The sequence below is a fragment of the Passer domesticus genome, chromosome 6 (assembly GCF_036417665.1).
Source record: "Passer domesticus isolate bPasDom1 chromosome 6, bPasDom1.hap1, whole genome shotgun sequence".
In the NCBI taxonomy this organism is placed as follows: domain Eukaryota; kingdom Metazoa; phylum Chordata; class Aves; order Passeriformes; family Passeridae; genus Passer; species Passer domesticus.
Genome location: NC_087479.1, coordinates 5554829 through 5568310, shown reverse-complemented (window position 1 = coordinate 5568310; position 13482 = coordinate 5554829). Strand labels below are relative to the sequence as shown.

The window sequence follows — 13482 nt, the reverse complement described above, 5'->3', positions numbered from 1 at the left end:
GCACTGAGCAGAGGTGCTCAGGCCTTAGTTTAACACCTCCTCATTAAAGATGATACTGAGAACAACCTGCATGTTTTACAAGAGCCTTTTCCATCTGTAAGGGAGAAAAAGAAATAACCAACTGCCTATGATAACTCCTTCAATGTATGTAGAGTGAGATACATGAGCGGTGGTGCTCATTACCAAGGAAAAAAAAAAACCACTTTGAAGAATGTATTGTGCCCAGGGATTTTTTAAGTCCATGTGGCACGATTTGAAATTGTATTTTACAGCTTGGGTGATGGCTGGAGTGCTTCAGAGGCTTGGCACCTCCCTGGAATGCAATGGAAACAGCACTTCCAGTGGTTTTGTAATAGTTAAGAAACATTTTTAACCACTTTTTACCCATAACTTCTGGACAGGAGCTGTTGCAGCTGTGGCAGTGAGCAGCATCACTGACCACAGCATCAGGAATTTTGTGGAAACAGTTAAATTTGGCACACATGTGCCTCAAGAAAAAGAAGAGAGCAGCAAGAGACCACAGTTAGCTCAAGGCAGTCCTGCTCTGGCAGAAGGGAGCAGATGAGAACTGCAGGCTCAAAGCTGAGTTTCAGTCTGGACTGTCAGTTCCAAGCTTCCCACCAGTCACAACAGCTGGTTCCCCACTAGCAAGGACTTTTTGTAACTTGATCCTCTACTTCTTTCCCTTCCCCAAGCCAAGCCTCAAAGGATGATGGATCAAGTCCTGTGCTGTATGAAATAACTTTATGGATGCTTTGTGGATTGTGATATGATACAGAAAATTAAGATAATGTTATTAAAATTTTTGTCACTAATTCTCCTATGGAGTCATAACAGTCAAAGTATTTCCTTTTTTGTATGTCTAAACATTCTATTAGCATGGTATCAGCATCTTTTGATATTTCTTTCATACCTTTGCTTAATTTGAATGGAACCAAAAAGAAGATACCTATTACTGCTGAATTCAAGTGATTCCTGAAAAGAAAAACATCTGTGATGTAGCAAGGTGGGGGCAAAGATTTACCTTTCCAAAGGTAACGTGTTGCAAGTGCTAAAAAGAGCATCATCTTCACATCAAATCAAGCAAGGTACAGGATCCAAGAAACAACGTGCCAAGAGGCAATTTCTCAGCAAGATGTTAGCATCAGAACACAGAGTGATGTGTCTGGAAGCAGAACTGCTGAGCTGCAAACAACCTGGGTGTGAGTCAGAGAATATTAGGACAGTGCCTGTCCACCAGGAATACAGACTTGATTGCATGTGACTTGTGTCAACTCTGGAGACATCAAGAGCAGAACATAAAAGCAAGGCAACAGAGATATTTCTAAATGAGCCATTCAGCCTCTAAGGCAACGAATCTGGCAACAACTCAAGTCTCAGGAGGAAAAAAGTCAGCATTCCAGGTTTGTGTTCCACCGCTACATCCTTCATTCATTTTTCTCAGGCAAAAGGTCACCAAAACATCATGTTTTAAATCATTAAAAGACACAATCAATCTCCTTTCAAACTAGCCCATAACTTTGAAACCAGAATCCAATTGCCTGTTCAGGCTCATTAGTGTCTTTGGATCCTAATGACCCACTCAGTTGCAGTAAATGAAAAACTAATCCTTGTTTTATGCCATTGGCCCAAAAGGATTACCCAACTCTTGCTACCCCTGCAATCAGCCTTGCACGGGGGGGATTATGACCATCTAATACTGTAAGTCTACACATTCCAATCTGTTACAATATGTAGCACTTAAAGCTTATTTCCTTGAAATACTTAAACGTATTAATGCTGTAGTGTAAGATTGTTTTCTTAGGATGCAGTGATTCACCTGCCCCTGCCCCCAAAGCCTGCACTTACCCACAAACAGGCAGAGATGTCCTGGTACTCCCAACATGAAGTTTTAATTATGTTCATGGTCTTGAAATGAAAAATTCAAACCATTTTTTTTTCTTTTCCTACAGCCCAGACTGGGGATGAAATGATGTGTAGGATTTCTGTGGGGTTCAGTGCTGTCGTTAAAGATGTAGCTAAAAATAAAGCCACTACTTATACACAGTGTTCTCTGATCTACTCTGTGGGTCATAACTCCAGATTTGTACCACTGCAGTTTTTCCAACTCAGAATTCTGGTTGCTCTTGTTAATCAGTGAGCAATTAGATGAGCCTACAATGTCATGACATAAACTTTTTGTTTTCCTCAAAGTATTCACATGTTGCCATTGACAATTCAGTGTGGTTGAGAGACAATTTTAACACTCTCAGTTGCCCCAGTCATACAGTTTTTCTGATATAAAATATAAATAACTCTTGTGGGTTTATGCCCTAAGTATTATACACAACAGCACAACAAAATTCATCCTGCAGAGTGTTATGCTGGGCATATGCACTTTAGATTGATATTCTTGGACTGAAGTTACAGAAAATTCATAAATTGCTCTGAACATGAAACTTGATTTCTGAGTGAGAACAGTTTGCCTGAATGCCTTATTTCCTATTAAAAGTGGTGAAGGCATAAAACAGCAGTACATTAAAATAAATCTTATATTCCACAACCCCTGGAAGTCATTACAATAGTCTTTACCTCATAGTTTCTAAATTATTTTTTAGTGTCAAACTTACACAGCAGTTGCTTCTTTATCAGCCAAATATCCCTAACTGTTTATAAATGTTCTTTACATTTACATATCAGTAAAATTATCAGTAAAATAGTAGATGATACTCCAGATGTTATTTTAGAAATGAATTTATTTTTTTTTACTGGAAGACCACTTTGCAGAACAAGGCAGATGTGTAGAAATGCTCTCTATGTTATTTCTGATCAGAAAAATGACATTTCCATATAGCTGTTATTTCTGTGGGAGAGAGGAAACCAAGGTATCCATGTCTTCCTCACCACAGCAGCAGATAAGAGTGTAAATTTTGTCAGTAAACTTCTTTAAAGTTTTTTACTCAACAAATTAAAGAATTTATTTATTCAGGTATCACTATATTTCCTACAAGGTCGGTGACACAAAATATTTATTATAATATTTATTTAACCTAATGGAGTGTGGCACATTAGCTTTTACAAGCAATATTTCAGGTGAAGTGGTTTTCTGTCTAAAACTCAATTAAAAACCTAAGTGGAACAGTAAAGATATCAGGGCTCTAAATAAACATTTACCTTCTGGTTAGGATAGTCTTATGAGATTCAAAGTCCAATCCCTGCCCTGCTTATTCAAGAGGAGTTTTTGCAGTCAGTACCTTTGGGCTTGGCTGTGAGCCTGAGCTGTTTTACTCTGTGCAATCCCAGGAGAGAACAAAAAGGCACCCCCACCTGCCAGGACTCACAGCACAAGTGCACAGTGTCACCATATTGTCACTTTGCTGACAGCTGCACAGCTTTTAAGGGATTACAGCTCCCAGCTGCTGCTGCTTCTGGAGGTTCCTGGGCTCCAGCTCAGCTGGTCACCTGTGGGATACCTGCAGTACCTGGTGTTTGCTCTCAAGCAGCCCTTGCCACACTGACAAGAGAATCTCTCTTCACTCAGCTTTCAGGCTGGAAATGGGTGCAATATGTCATGGCTGAGGGTGTAAAGGGCAAACCAAAATGACTTTGGACAGTGAGAGATGTACCAGTGCCAGCCACCTATCAACACCACTGCTATTGATTTTATGGGCATAACCAGGGAACATTTCTAGGTGGAATTTGACAGGTACCAATGAAAAAAATCCCAGTGTGTGTTTATAAGCAGCTCATGATATTAGGCCTCAGAAAAGTATCCCAAATGCTGAGAAGTTGCCTCTTCTGAAGCAGCTTTCTCTGCTTTGTTATTAATCAGCCTATCCAATTTGTGTCAGTAAACATCCAGCAAGAACTAGGCCTGTGGTTTCTCCCACTTCAGCCTGCACCCTTGACTTCTACACTGTAGCATCTTAGGCATGGATAACAGAATTCATCAGGAATGATTTTTGGTTATGGAATAACTGAGCAAACAAAATTAAACTTTTGGGTTTCTAAATTACCTCAGAATGTCTATCAGCAGCGTAAAATAAAAGGTAGAGACTCAAACTTGCCTCTACCTCAGGTTTTTCAGATTGACAGGTATGCAGTAGATTAGAAAAGCTGTGTCTCACTTCTTAGTAGCTGGACCTCAGCAGGATTTCACTAAAACTTCCTGATTCACTTCCAATTAAAAAAAAAATCAAATTTTTACAAATCTCTAGGCATAAAATTAGTCCTGAGGCATTTAGGAAATTGGCAGAAAAGAAACATGGCATAGATAATCAAGCTTTTGGTCATTAAGGGTTTTGCAGGGCAGCAGAGGGGAAGTGACTCTACTCCCCTTGAGATTTTGTCAGAAGGGAAGGAAAAGGAAAAGGAAAAGGAAAAGGAAAAGGAAAAGGAAAAGGAAAAGGAAAAGGAAAAGGAAAAGGAAAGAAATATTAAGTATTACAATTGCGTCATTGTTCCACTTCAGATATTAAGAAATACCTACAAAACTTTAACATAACATTAACAAAAATGTTTATTTCAAATATTTTATGAATCAGCTGTTATACACAGAATTCTCAAGAACATTGTCTTTAATTCAAATTCAGCTTTAACTGCTACAACAGTCATTCTAACTAACACAAGCAATTTAGTTTATGTCAGAAGCTGAATGCTCTCACAGACATTGACATAACACTCTACTCTAAAATGATATTTCTGTTTGTGAGTGCCAATTTAGCAAAAGCATATAATAACAGTTTATGAACAAACACATTTCAAAGATAAGTAAGAAAATCTCAAAATGTGTGGTTGATGAACATACAGTGCAGCAATTGCAATAATGTATTCTTACAAGAAATGGAAGGAGAAGAAATGCTTTGTACTTTAACTCAAGAAACTGGAAACATTTGTCAAGGCTAAGTAGGAAAATAATTTAAAGGAAGTCAAAGGTATTCAAAAGAATGTAAATGGCTTTGTATTTTGTGTGGAAGAATGAAAACCTTTCATAGAAGGAGACGGTGATGATCTCTGATCCTGTCCAAAGGCAAATGAAAAACCAACATCATCTTTTCCGTCTCCAAATGCATGGGAAGTTGATTCCGAGGGGAAGGGAAAGGTAAATGCATCCTCATTTTCTGGTTTTCCAAAGAAGCTTCCTGTATGGAATACATATAATATTTGTTATTAGATTAAATCTGAGTGAATACTGCATTCAGCATATGCTTCTTTATTAACATCCTGTGCCAACTATCCCACTGAGAATCACCCTACAGTTGTATGTTTATTGCTGCACCAGAGATGATATTTCCAGGGGGTTGTTATTACAATTGACATGGAATAAACTGTGGAGCACTTGAAGGTTTAGAACAACAAAACACTTCTGCATGATACATTTTGCAACAGAGGTATTTGTAAATAGAATCTGCAAAAGTGCTTATTTGGAGAAAAATGTGATCACTCATTGAAATACTTGGGCTTTGTCCTCTCCCTTGCAAGTCCTCTCATTTTGCTTCAAACACACCTAACACTACCCCTATTTCTTTCTTTCTCATACCTCCTCTTTTCCATGATACATCAGATGTTTAGAGCCCAACATGCAAGGGAAGATTTGAGCTGAAGATTTAAACTAAAGGTTTAGTAAAAACACAAATGAGCACAACAAACCACGGAGCTACATTATCACAGCTGAACATCCTTTCAGACAAGCAAAGGAGCTCTGTTAAGCTGGATCACGAGCCTGTCAGTCACAGGAACACAAGCACAAGAGAGCTGATATACACAAGCACATCTGAGTTTCAGCCTTACCAATATCTTCATGTGGGGACAGAGGGTTCAGGTTTCCCATGGAATAATTTTCCTCCATCTGAAATGTAAACAGATTTTTTATTTAACAAATTAAAAAGGCAAAAGTAAACATTAATGCTGATACGTATTTTCTTTTAGTGAGAAAAACACTGACACAGTGAATGTTAGCTTCCTTTACAAAATCTGGATTTAAAGGTATTTAGCAGTCTCTAAAGTTGCAAGGTAAGTTCTTTGATCAAATGGGTTTTATGAATTTGCATGCAGCTGCAAACACCCTTCCTCCATTCTTCTAGGAAAAAAAACCCCAGACTGATAACAGTCCAAAAGCTGACCTGACTTAAGGCTGATTTTTTAAACCAAAATTATTCAAATCTGTGTAATTTTATAAAATCTCCAAGCAACAATGCAAATACTTCTTACTGAATAGGGCCTCATATTGCCAGAAAGAGTAGCAGGATAACCACTTGTCTCTCATTAAAATGAGTTCTTAGATTTAAAATAGATACTGAAGTTCTTCAAAACTCCCATCTAACTTTAAAGAGTCCCAGATCTGCTACAGCCTGGTAAATTCTTGGTTTCTGCTGCTGAGCAGGCACAACATAATGTGGGTTCTGACAGCACTGGGTGACTGAAAACCCACCTCATTCCTAAACAATTCACAAACCACAAACCTGTGTGCTCTCTCCTACACACAGCTCATGCTATGAGACACCAGCCACAGGTATCTTGCCAAACCCAGAATGGAATGGTGCTTTCCCTCATGCCTGCTGCAGCTCCCAGCCAGTAACCACAAGACTGAGCACACCCCCTGCAACAGGAGCTACCTGGGCTCAAATCCCTCATTTGCACACTGGGTTTTGGATCTACACTCCCCAGGGATGCCTAAGCCCTGTCCTATGCACACATCCACCCTGGATCCCCGGTTATCTACCTAATAGCCCAGGAGAGGAAAAATTACCCTACAGCACTGGAGCTAGGGAACCTGCAAAGAAAATGGAAGACCTGGATTCCATTCCCTGTTCCTTTTAGCTGCCTGCCAAGCTCCTCCATTTGAGTGTAGCTAATCCATATTTGCCGTTCAGTAACCCTAACAGACTGTCCTTTCTTCCCTTCTCACTGCTCTTCACTTCAAGACAAAACCACACAGGAGAAGCGTGTGAGTTGTGGAGTCTGCTAGAGGACTTGGATTTTGCACTGTACCACTGAAGCAGAAGCCTTTTGGAGAATTGAGTCACTGTATTTTTGTACATGATCCACATGAGAGAGATTCATACTTGGTTAAAAGTCATCATGGGGGGATTGCTGGGAAAGGGATTAAACATGTTCAAAGAACATCAAGCTTAAAAGCAACCAAGACATTAAAAAACGTTTGCGGCAAAGATAACCAGTCTGAAAAATCTCATTCAGTGTCAATGCTGTTTTGTTCACATATTTTGCTTTGTGAAAATGTAATGTTCACAATTAATTATTTTTACCTCATCAGATGAATTTTGTGCTCCAAACAGAGAAGAATCAAATAAATTAAAGCCAGGTGACTTCTGGGAGAAGTTCATATGAGAAAAGAAAGCAGGAGATTTTGATGTTCCTTCTTCACAACCTAAATTTTGAATGCTGTAAATACAGAAAGGTGCAAACTAGATTAATAGTTTTTTAAGTGATGTAGATGGCTTTTTTCTTCTATTTTTCCTTTTCCTCTTTTTTCACTATTTTGCATCCCCGTAGCTTCCATTTTGTTTTATTGAAATAAACAATAATTGCTTTTTACATCACAGAACAGATAACACAATTCTTTAAAGTAAAGGGAGGTGGTGTTCTTACCAACTCCCTGCCCTCTTAACAAATAAAAACAAAAAAGCCTGTTTAAAGATAGAAATCAGAGTGACAAATATTACTGCAGGAAAAGACAATGTGTCTCATATATTTCTAAGCAAAGTACTGGTCTTTAGAAACTGCTTCAACTGGAAATTATACTGTAGGAAGAAAATTAATATCAATCATAACTAAGGAAAAAAATCTGAGTATTTTCAGAAGAGCTTTCTAGAAAATTCTTTTTCTAGTATCATTCAAAAAGAGCAGAAATGCTTATACAATAAGTGTGAGTACAACTTTTTGCTCATAATCAAAATAAAAGTTGAAATCATACGAGTCAAATAGAGGTGTTTTTGAGAAGTATGGGTTTTTCCCCTTTAAATCAGGTGTTTTAGGTGCTCTTAAGAAAGGTTCTGCACTTTCTTCTTCTGTGTCAGGATTATCTTCATTTGGCTTAAAACCTGTGTGCACATCCTATTAGAAAGAAATAAACAATGAGGTTTGTAACATGCAACATTTCCCAAAATATAATTATTCCTTTTAATTGTAAATATGTTCTCAGTGGAGTCAGCACTGAGCCTGTTTATTTACAGTTCTGTGTTTTCAAAACATTTCATCAGCTCACATTAATGAAAATGTTATGCAACAATTGACACTTTACCAATTTCTGAGACTTGCCTCTTGCCAACTGAATCAAGTATGTCAGAATATGTTAGAATACTTTGACTATTCTAAATAAACTTCTTCCTTATGACATAAGAAATTCTTTTCTTACTTGAGATACATACGAACAGTCCATGTGCTCATCTGCTTCTTCATCAACATGTTTGGCCTCCTGGCTTGCTGCACAAAAAAGACAGCACTGCCTGTATTATAACAGCATTTTAAGCAGACACATAAAAATGACATTGTGGGAAAGAATCCTTGAGAAAAGTTCACTAGCTTGGCATTGCTATTGGTAAAGAAGTGTTCTGACTGTGGTTTTCTTAATAACCCACTTTGTGGCTCTGTCCATAACAATTACCTCTTGTTCTGCCACTCGTTGCTGTCAAAGCATTGCTCAGGCTGCTGCTTGTGGTTTGGTGTGTTCTTCAAACCTGCCCATTGTTCCCTGAGAGTGCTGTGTGTGCCTACTCCAGCTATTACCCTCTGAGAGTGCTAATAGTCAATAGAAACCAGGTGGGAACAACATAAAGAGCACATCCGTGTGACAGTGATGAAGTGTAGTTTAAAGAATTGGGCAAGAGTCAGGATGAGAAATGAGAAGAAACATTATCAGACTTTCTGCTGTCAGAGTTTCTGCTCTAAGCTTCAGACTGTGCTATGTCTCAGGCACTGTGGGTTAAGGTCCTGTGTTTCAGCGTTCTCTTTGTAAAAAAAATCTAGGCTATAATCTTTTACATGCATCTAAATTAGAAGTTTAATTAGAAAAAGAAATATTTAAACTGAAGTTCAGTTCCTTGTGATTTCAAAATCTAAAGGTGGATTTGTAGCTACCCTGGCTATTTTCTGTAAGCACTCTGCATGTTTTCTCCAGTTAATTTTCATCTTTAATAATCTTGATCTGATTCTTCAAGATACCTAAATTGCTGGGTTTATTATATTTCATTTCTTTGCATTTTCTCGTGCCTTCTGGCTAGATGTTAAGACTGGACTTCATTTTACCCAAGTAATTTGAGACTCAGGTGTGAATTTACAAGAGGTGTTGGACAGCTCCATTCATTCACAATGGTCAGTGCAGACTAAATCCCACATTACTGAGCAGTTAAGTCTCTATTTAAATTAGTACTCTGCCTGTCTGCTATACTCAAATTTTGAGCTAAACAACCAATGTGGAAAAGAAATGCAAATAGTGGCCCTCTCTATGCCAGAATGAAAATCTGGTCCTTAGAATTTCCTAGTTTGTAACTATATGATCCAAGCTTATAAAAAATATTACTGTAGTACTTTACCCATTACTGCATTTTCACTCTCAAACTGTTGATTAGAAGTCAACTGCTTTGGAAGATCTGACAGTCTAAAAGACAAAGTTTAATGTTTATTTAAATGTGAATCATTTCCATAAACCCCAGCCTCAAGAATGAAAGCTATTTTATTAAAGAAAAGTTACCTGAATTTCACTTGGTTTTTTATGCTCACTCTTGATGGAACTTGGGCAATTTGTGGGTGATTAGTCCCTGCAGTGTCAATAACCATCTAAAAGACAGAAAAAACTCACATGAGGCAGCAAGTGAAATTGTCACCTCAACAATATCATTCTGATTTCTCCTTAGACTGTGGAAATCCCTTCTTTTAACCAGAAATTAAGGATCAGACAAGGTAAAAACTTTTTCTTTATTTTACCTATATTTTGACAGCATGATACCATGTATTCTCTATTTTTTTAATATTTAGTCACAGCACTACTAACTAGATGTGTTTAATTAACTTTTCTGTAACACAATAGTGCTGTGCCATTTACAAACTTCATGCAGGTTTGCTGCTGCTGCAGCCTGGTTGCTCGTGCTTGAGAACACAGAAAGGGCTGGGGCCAGGCCTGGCTCTGCCTCTGGAGGCCAACTGAGCATCCACATCAGTCTCAGTCAGCACAGGTCTCATGTGGGGATGGAAAAACTGCAGAAAACAGGGAAATACTCCCAACCTCACAGATTTTCATCAGAGCAGAAGCCGTCACTCTTCTATGTAGCAGATATTTGTGTCTTAAGGGCAGGGTGAGGAATCCATGTCTCGGCATCAAATAACACGTTATTTTGCAGGGAGTGTCTAGTTCTTGTTTGTTTTTAATTAACAAAACATATCAAACTGAGTTCTATCCAGGGTAGGGGACAAAAGAGCTGGTTCTGCAGAATCTGCCTCCATTCAACTCCTGTAGTGTACAGCACACCTTTACTGAAGCATAGCAACCTTCTTTCTTCCAATCTTTTTATTTTTCCTCAGACTCCATCTTCTTTTCCTTGTTCCCATCACCCTTTCTTAAAGTTCTCTTAACCTTGACTTACTGCTTCCTACAATTGTCTAAGTGCAATTCTAGGTCCCAGACTCCCAGCTTCATCTCTAGATTACCCTGGCAACAGCCCTTCCATCATCCTCATCACATCCAACTCCCTAAGCCAGTCACAAATCAGAATTGCTTGAAATTTCTTCTGGTCTCGTCCCACTCAGTCCTGTTACTGTCCTTCATCTTGTTTTGTGTTATGAAGGCTTTGTCTTCCACACAGACTTCACTCTAAACCATTTAGTGATTCATTCACCTCATGCTTCAGTTCCCTTGAAATTCTTAAGAAATCACATCTGGTTATGCTAACTTTTTTTTTACCCGATTTTTTTCATTCATGAAATTTTGATTTTAAATAGATCCAGTGAGATATCCCTTAGAAAGATGGTTTAGAGATAAAAACTTCCCCAAGCTCTTGCACAGGAAACACAGTTACAAACTCTTTGACCCCTTATGGCCTTACCTCCTCTGATTTCTCCATTTAATACTTTAACAATCTAATGCTCCTATGAATGGTCTTGCACTCCATGAGACTACAGGTGATTTTCACAACTTTGCAAGTTATACCTCCAGCTTTCTTCTGGATTACTTTATTGTACTTGAATAAAAAATATTGTATCTGAATAAAGCTGCAATTCACTCCACCATTTAAAAAATGTCATAGTAACTATATTCTTATGGGAGAGAGATAGAAAAGGACCTGTGGGCTCCTGCAGTGCACCAAGGAATTGTTCATGGTTTTATTCCTCTCAGCCCAGATTTCCTTTTCTGGTCAGAATGGAGCTGTTAACTGTGGGCTGTCCTGTACACTCAGTCCTTCAATGAAACCCTTCATTATGGAGTGGATGGTTCATGATTCATCAGTAACAGAAGGTTCTGGTCCTCCTTTAGAGTTCCAAATATTTGCTACATACAGAATCTACAAAGGTGATTTTAAATGCTAAAAACTGTTATACAAAATGACTTGGTAACATGGTCCACCTCGATTTCGGCATTAGAATGAGCTTTGTAAGAACACAGATATTTTCAGAATGAAAAGACACCAAAGAAAAATTTTTGCAGTCATTACCAAATGATTGCAGATTACCATGATTACCAATTTGCAGTGCTAACAGGTTTTTATGTTAGATATCATACCATGAGGTATATTTGAAGTGTTTTAAATTTAAACAACCACATAAAACAGATTATATAACTTCATATTTTTACCAGAAGGAGAGCAACACACCTGTGATAAATTTTTTGCAAGGCTGGAGGAACTGCTGGTAACCACTGATTTCTCTTTTTCTTCTTTCCCTAAATTTACAAATATTACACAGTATTGTCAATAAGATTAAGTATCTAAAGTATGGCATTGTTAAACAGAACTTGGGAACAAACCCTATACATTTTCTTTTAATAGAGAGCAAGAATAACTTATCACAAAGTATGAAAGTACCAAACAAATAACAGTTGTTTAATATTTACTGTACTAATGCAAACAGTGTTAAAGGTATTTCAGATTTGAGATTAAATTATTTTCAGATGTTTCTGACACCACACATTGGGTGTATCTGTCAGGTTACTTTATTCATTGCACAGATAAGGGAGAAATCAGATACACAAGATTTCCAGAACATAAAAAAGGTAAGCACCCAACTTCCATTGAAAGCCTGGCTTCAACTAGAAGTAGTTGAGCAGTTCACTAGGTTTATTATCATCACTTACCCATTCTTTTGCACAAAAATTACCCAAAATGCTTACTGAAGTCATTAAACACACTGCACCTGTTTCTGGTCTTTGCTTTGAGAATCTAAAACTCTGTACAGACTGGACAAATTTCTGAGGAATGCAAGGGACATGCAATGTTTTATACAGCTGATGTCTCCCCTTTGGCAAAGATGGCTGTTCACGCTCTTCAAACACCCTAAACAAATTTAAATTAAAAAGAAAACTTACTCATTGCAAAAGAAAAGCAATCATAAAATATAGCTGCTTCAAATAAGTGGGATTCTCAAGGGCATTGGGTGCTGTCAAGGAAGTTCTACCACTTTCAGCACCAGTAGTTGACAAAAATGAGGTTTTCTTTAAATAATATCAGAGAGAGAATATCTTTGAAAAAGAAGCCATAAAGGAGTAATAAGCCAATCATAAGAACATTGTAGGCTTAAATGTTGTCAGTATCAAGGAAAAGTATTAGTGTGGTGGAGTTTTGCACTTTAATCAAAGTGCCTCATTATTGTAGTTCTGAAATCACATTTTCACATTTAAAATCACTTTTTCTCTCTCTGAGATTGTCTGGAATACTCACACTACGCATACACAAAAGAGAAAACTGCAGCAAGTGTTTTCACTTGTGGGGTAATTATCTGTGTAGGGTAAATAGCCCTTTACAGTGCAGAAAGACAAAGGTTAGCAGAACAATGAAGAGTAAAGTGGCTGTTTGGCACAGGAACATTTACTATTTTTTAGAATAATGAGTTCTATTTTATTTTCTCTCTGGCATTTCTGCTTAGTGCCTCTGTGCTTCTAGCTACAACATCTGGTTTGTAGTTGACTGAACAATGCTGTTCAGAACAAATGAAGAACTGAGTCAGTCTTTTTGTTCTTCTTGAAATTCTCCATACACAAAAATAAGATCAAATGTAGGATACACTTTATAAGATATTGTGGAGTAAAATTAGCAACACTAATTAAAAAATACCAGTGATAAGCCTGGCTAAATATAAGGACCTAACACATTAAACTCATATACATGGATGTGAGCTGTGTAAACTGTGCTCTTGTAAACCCCTGAAAGCACCTCAGCCAAGTGTCTCTGATGAAAAGGTCTATTTTCTCTTGCAGTTACATTTATACCTGGTGCTGTGCTGGACTGAGACTGAACAAACTGTACAAAACATCTACCACCTAAAAAACTAAAATCCAAA

General features: G+C 37.7%; 1 protein-coding gene and 1 long non-coding RNA gene across 6 annotated transcripts in view; one reads left to right on the top strand and one right to left on the bottom strand.

Moving 5' to 3' along the window:
• Positions 1-4480: 4480 nt before the first annotated feature.
• The window catches only part of C6H14orf39 (chromosome 6 C14orf39 homolog), a 29032-nt gene continuing 20030 nt past the window's right edge, over positions 4481-13482 (bottom strand). For all 5 annotated transcript variants that reach the window (XM_064422965.1, XM_064422964.1, XM_064422963.1 and 2 more), the window contains 9 exons: positions 12340-12479; positions 11802-11869; positions 9689-9774; positions 9531-9595; positions 8354-8421; positions 7913-8052; positions 7245-7380; positions 5770-5827; positions 4481-5120 (listed from right to left, as the gene is read on the bottom strand). In XM_064422965.1, the coding sequence (XP_064279035.1) occupies positions 4918-5120; positions 5770-5827; positions 7245-7380; positions 7913-8052; positions 8354-8421; positions 9531-9595; positions 9689-9774; positions 11802-11869; positions 12340-12479 (964 nt within the window). In that variant the 3' untranslated portion in view covers positions 4481-4917. The remainder of the gene's footprint in view (positions 5121-5769; positions 5828-7244; positions 7381-7912; positions 8053-8353; positions 8422-9530; positions 9596-9688; positions 9775-11801; positions 11870-12339; positions 12480-13482) is intronic.
• LOC135302489 (uncharacterized) lies at positions 5446-7153 on the top strand. The gene is made up of 2 exons (XR_010364086.1): positions 5446-5991; positions 6903-7153. It is a non-coding gene; the product is annotated as an uncharacterized LOC135302489 (long non-coding RNA).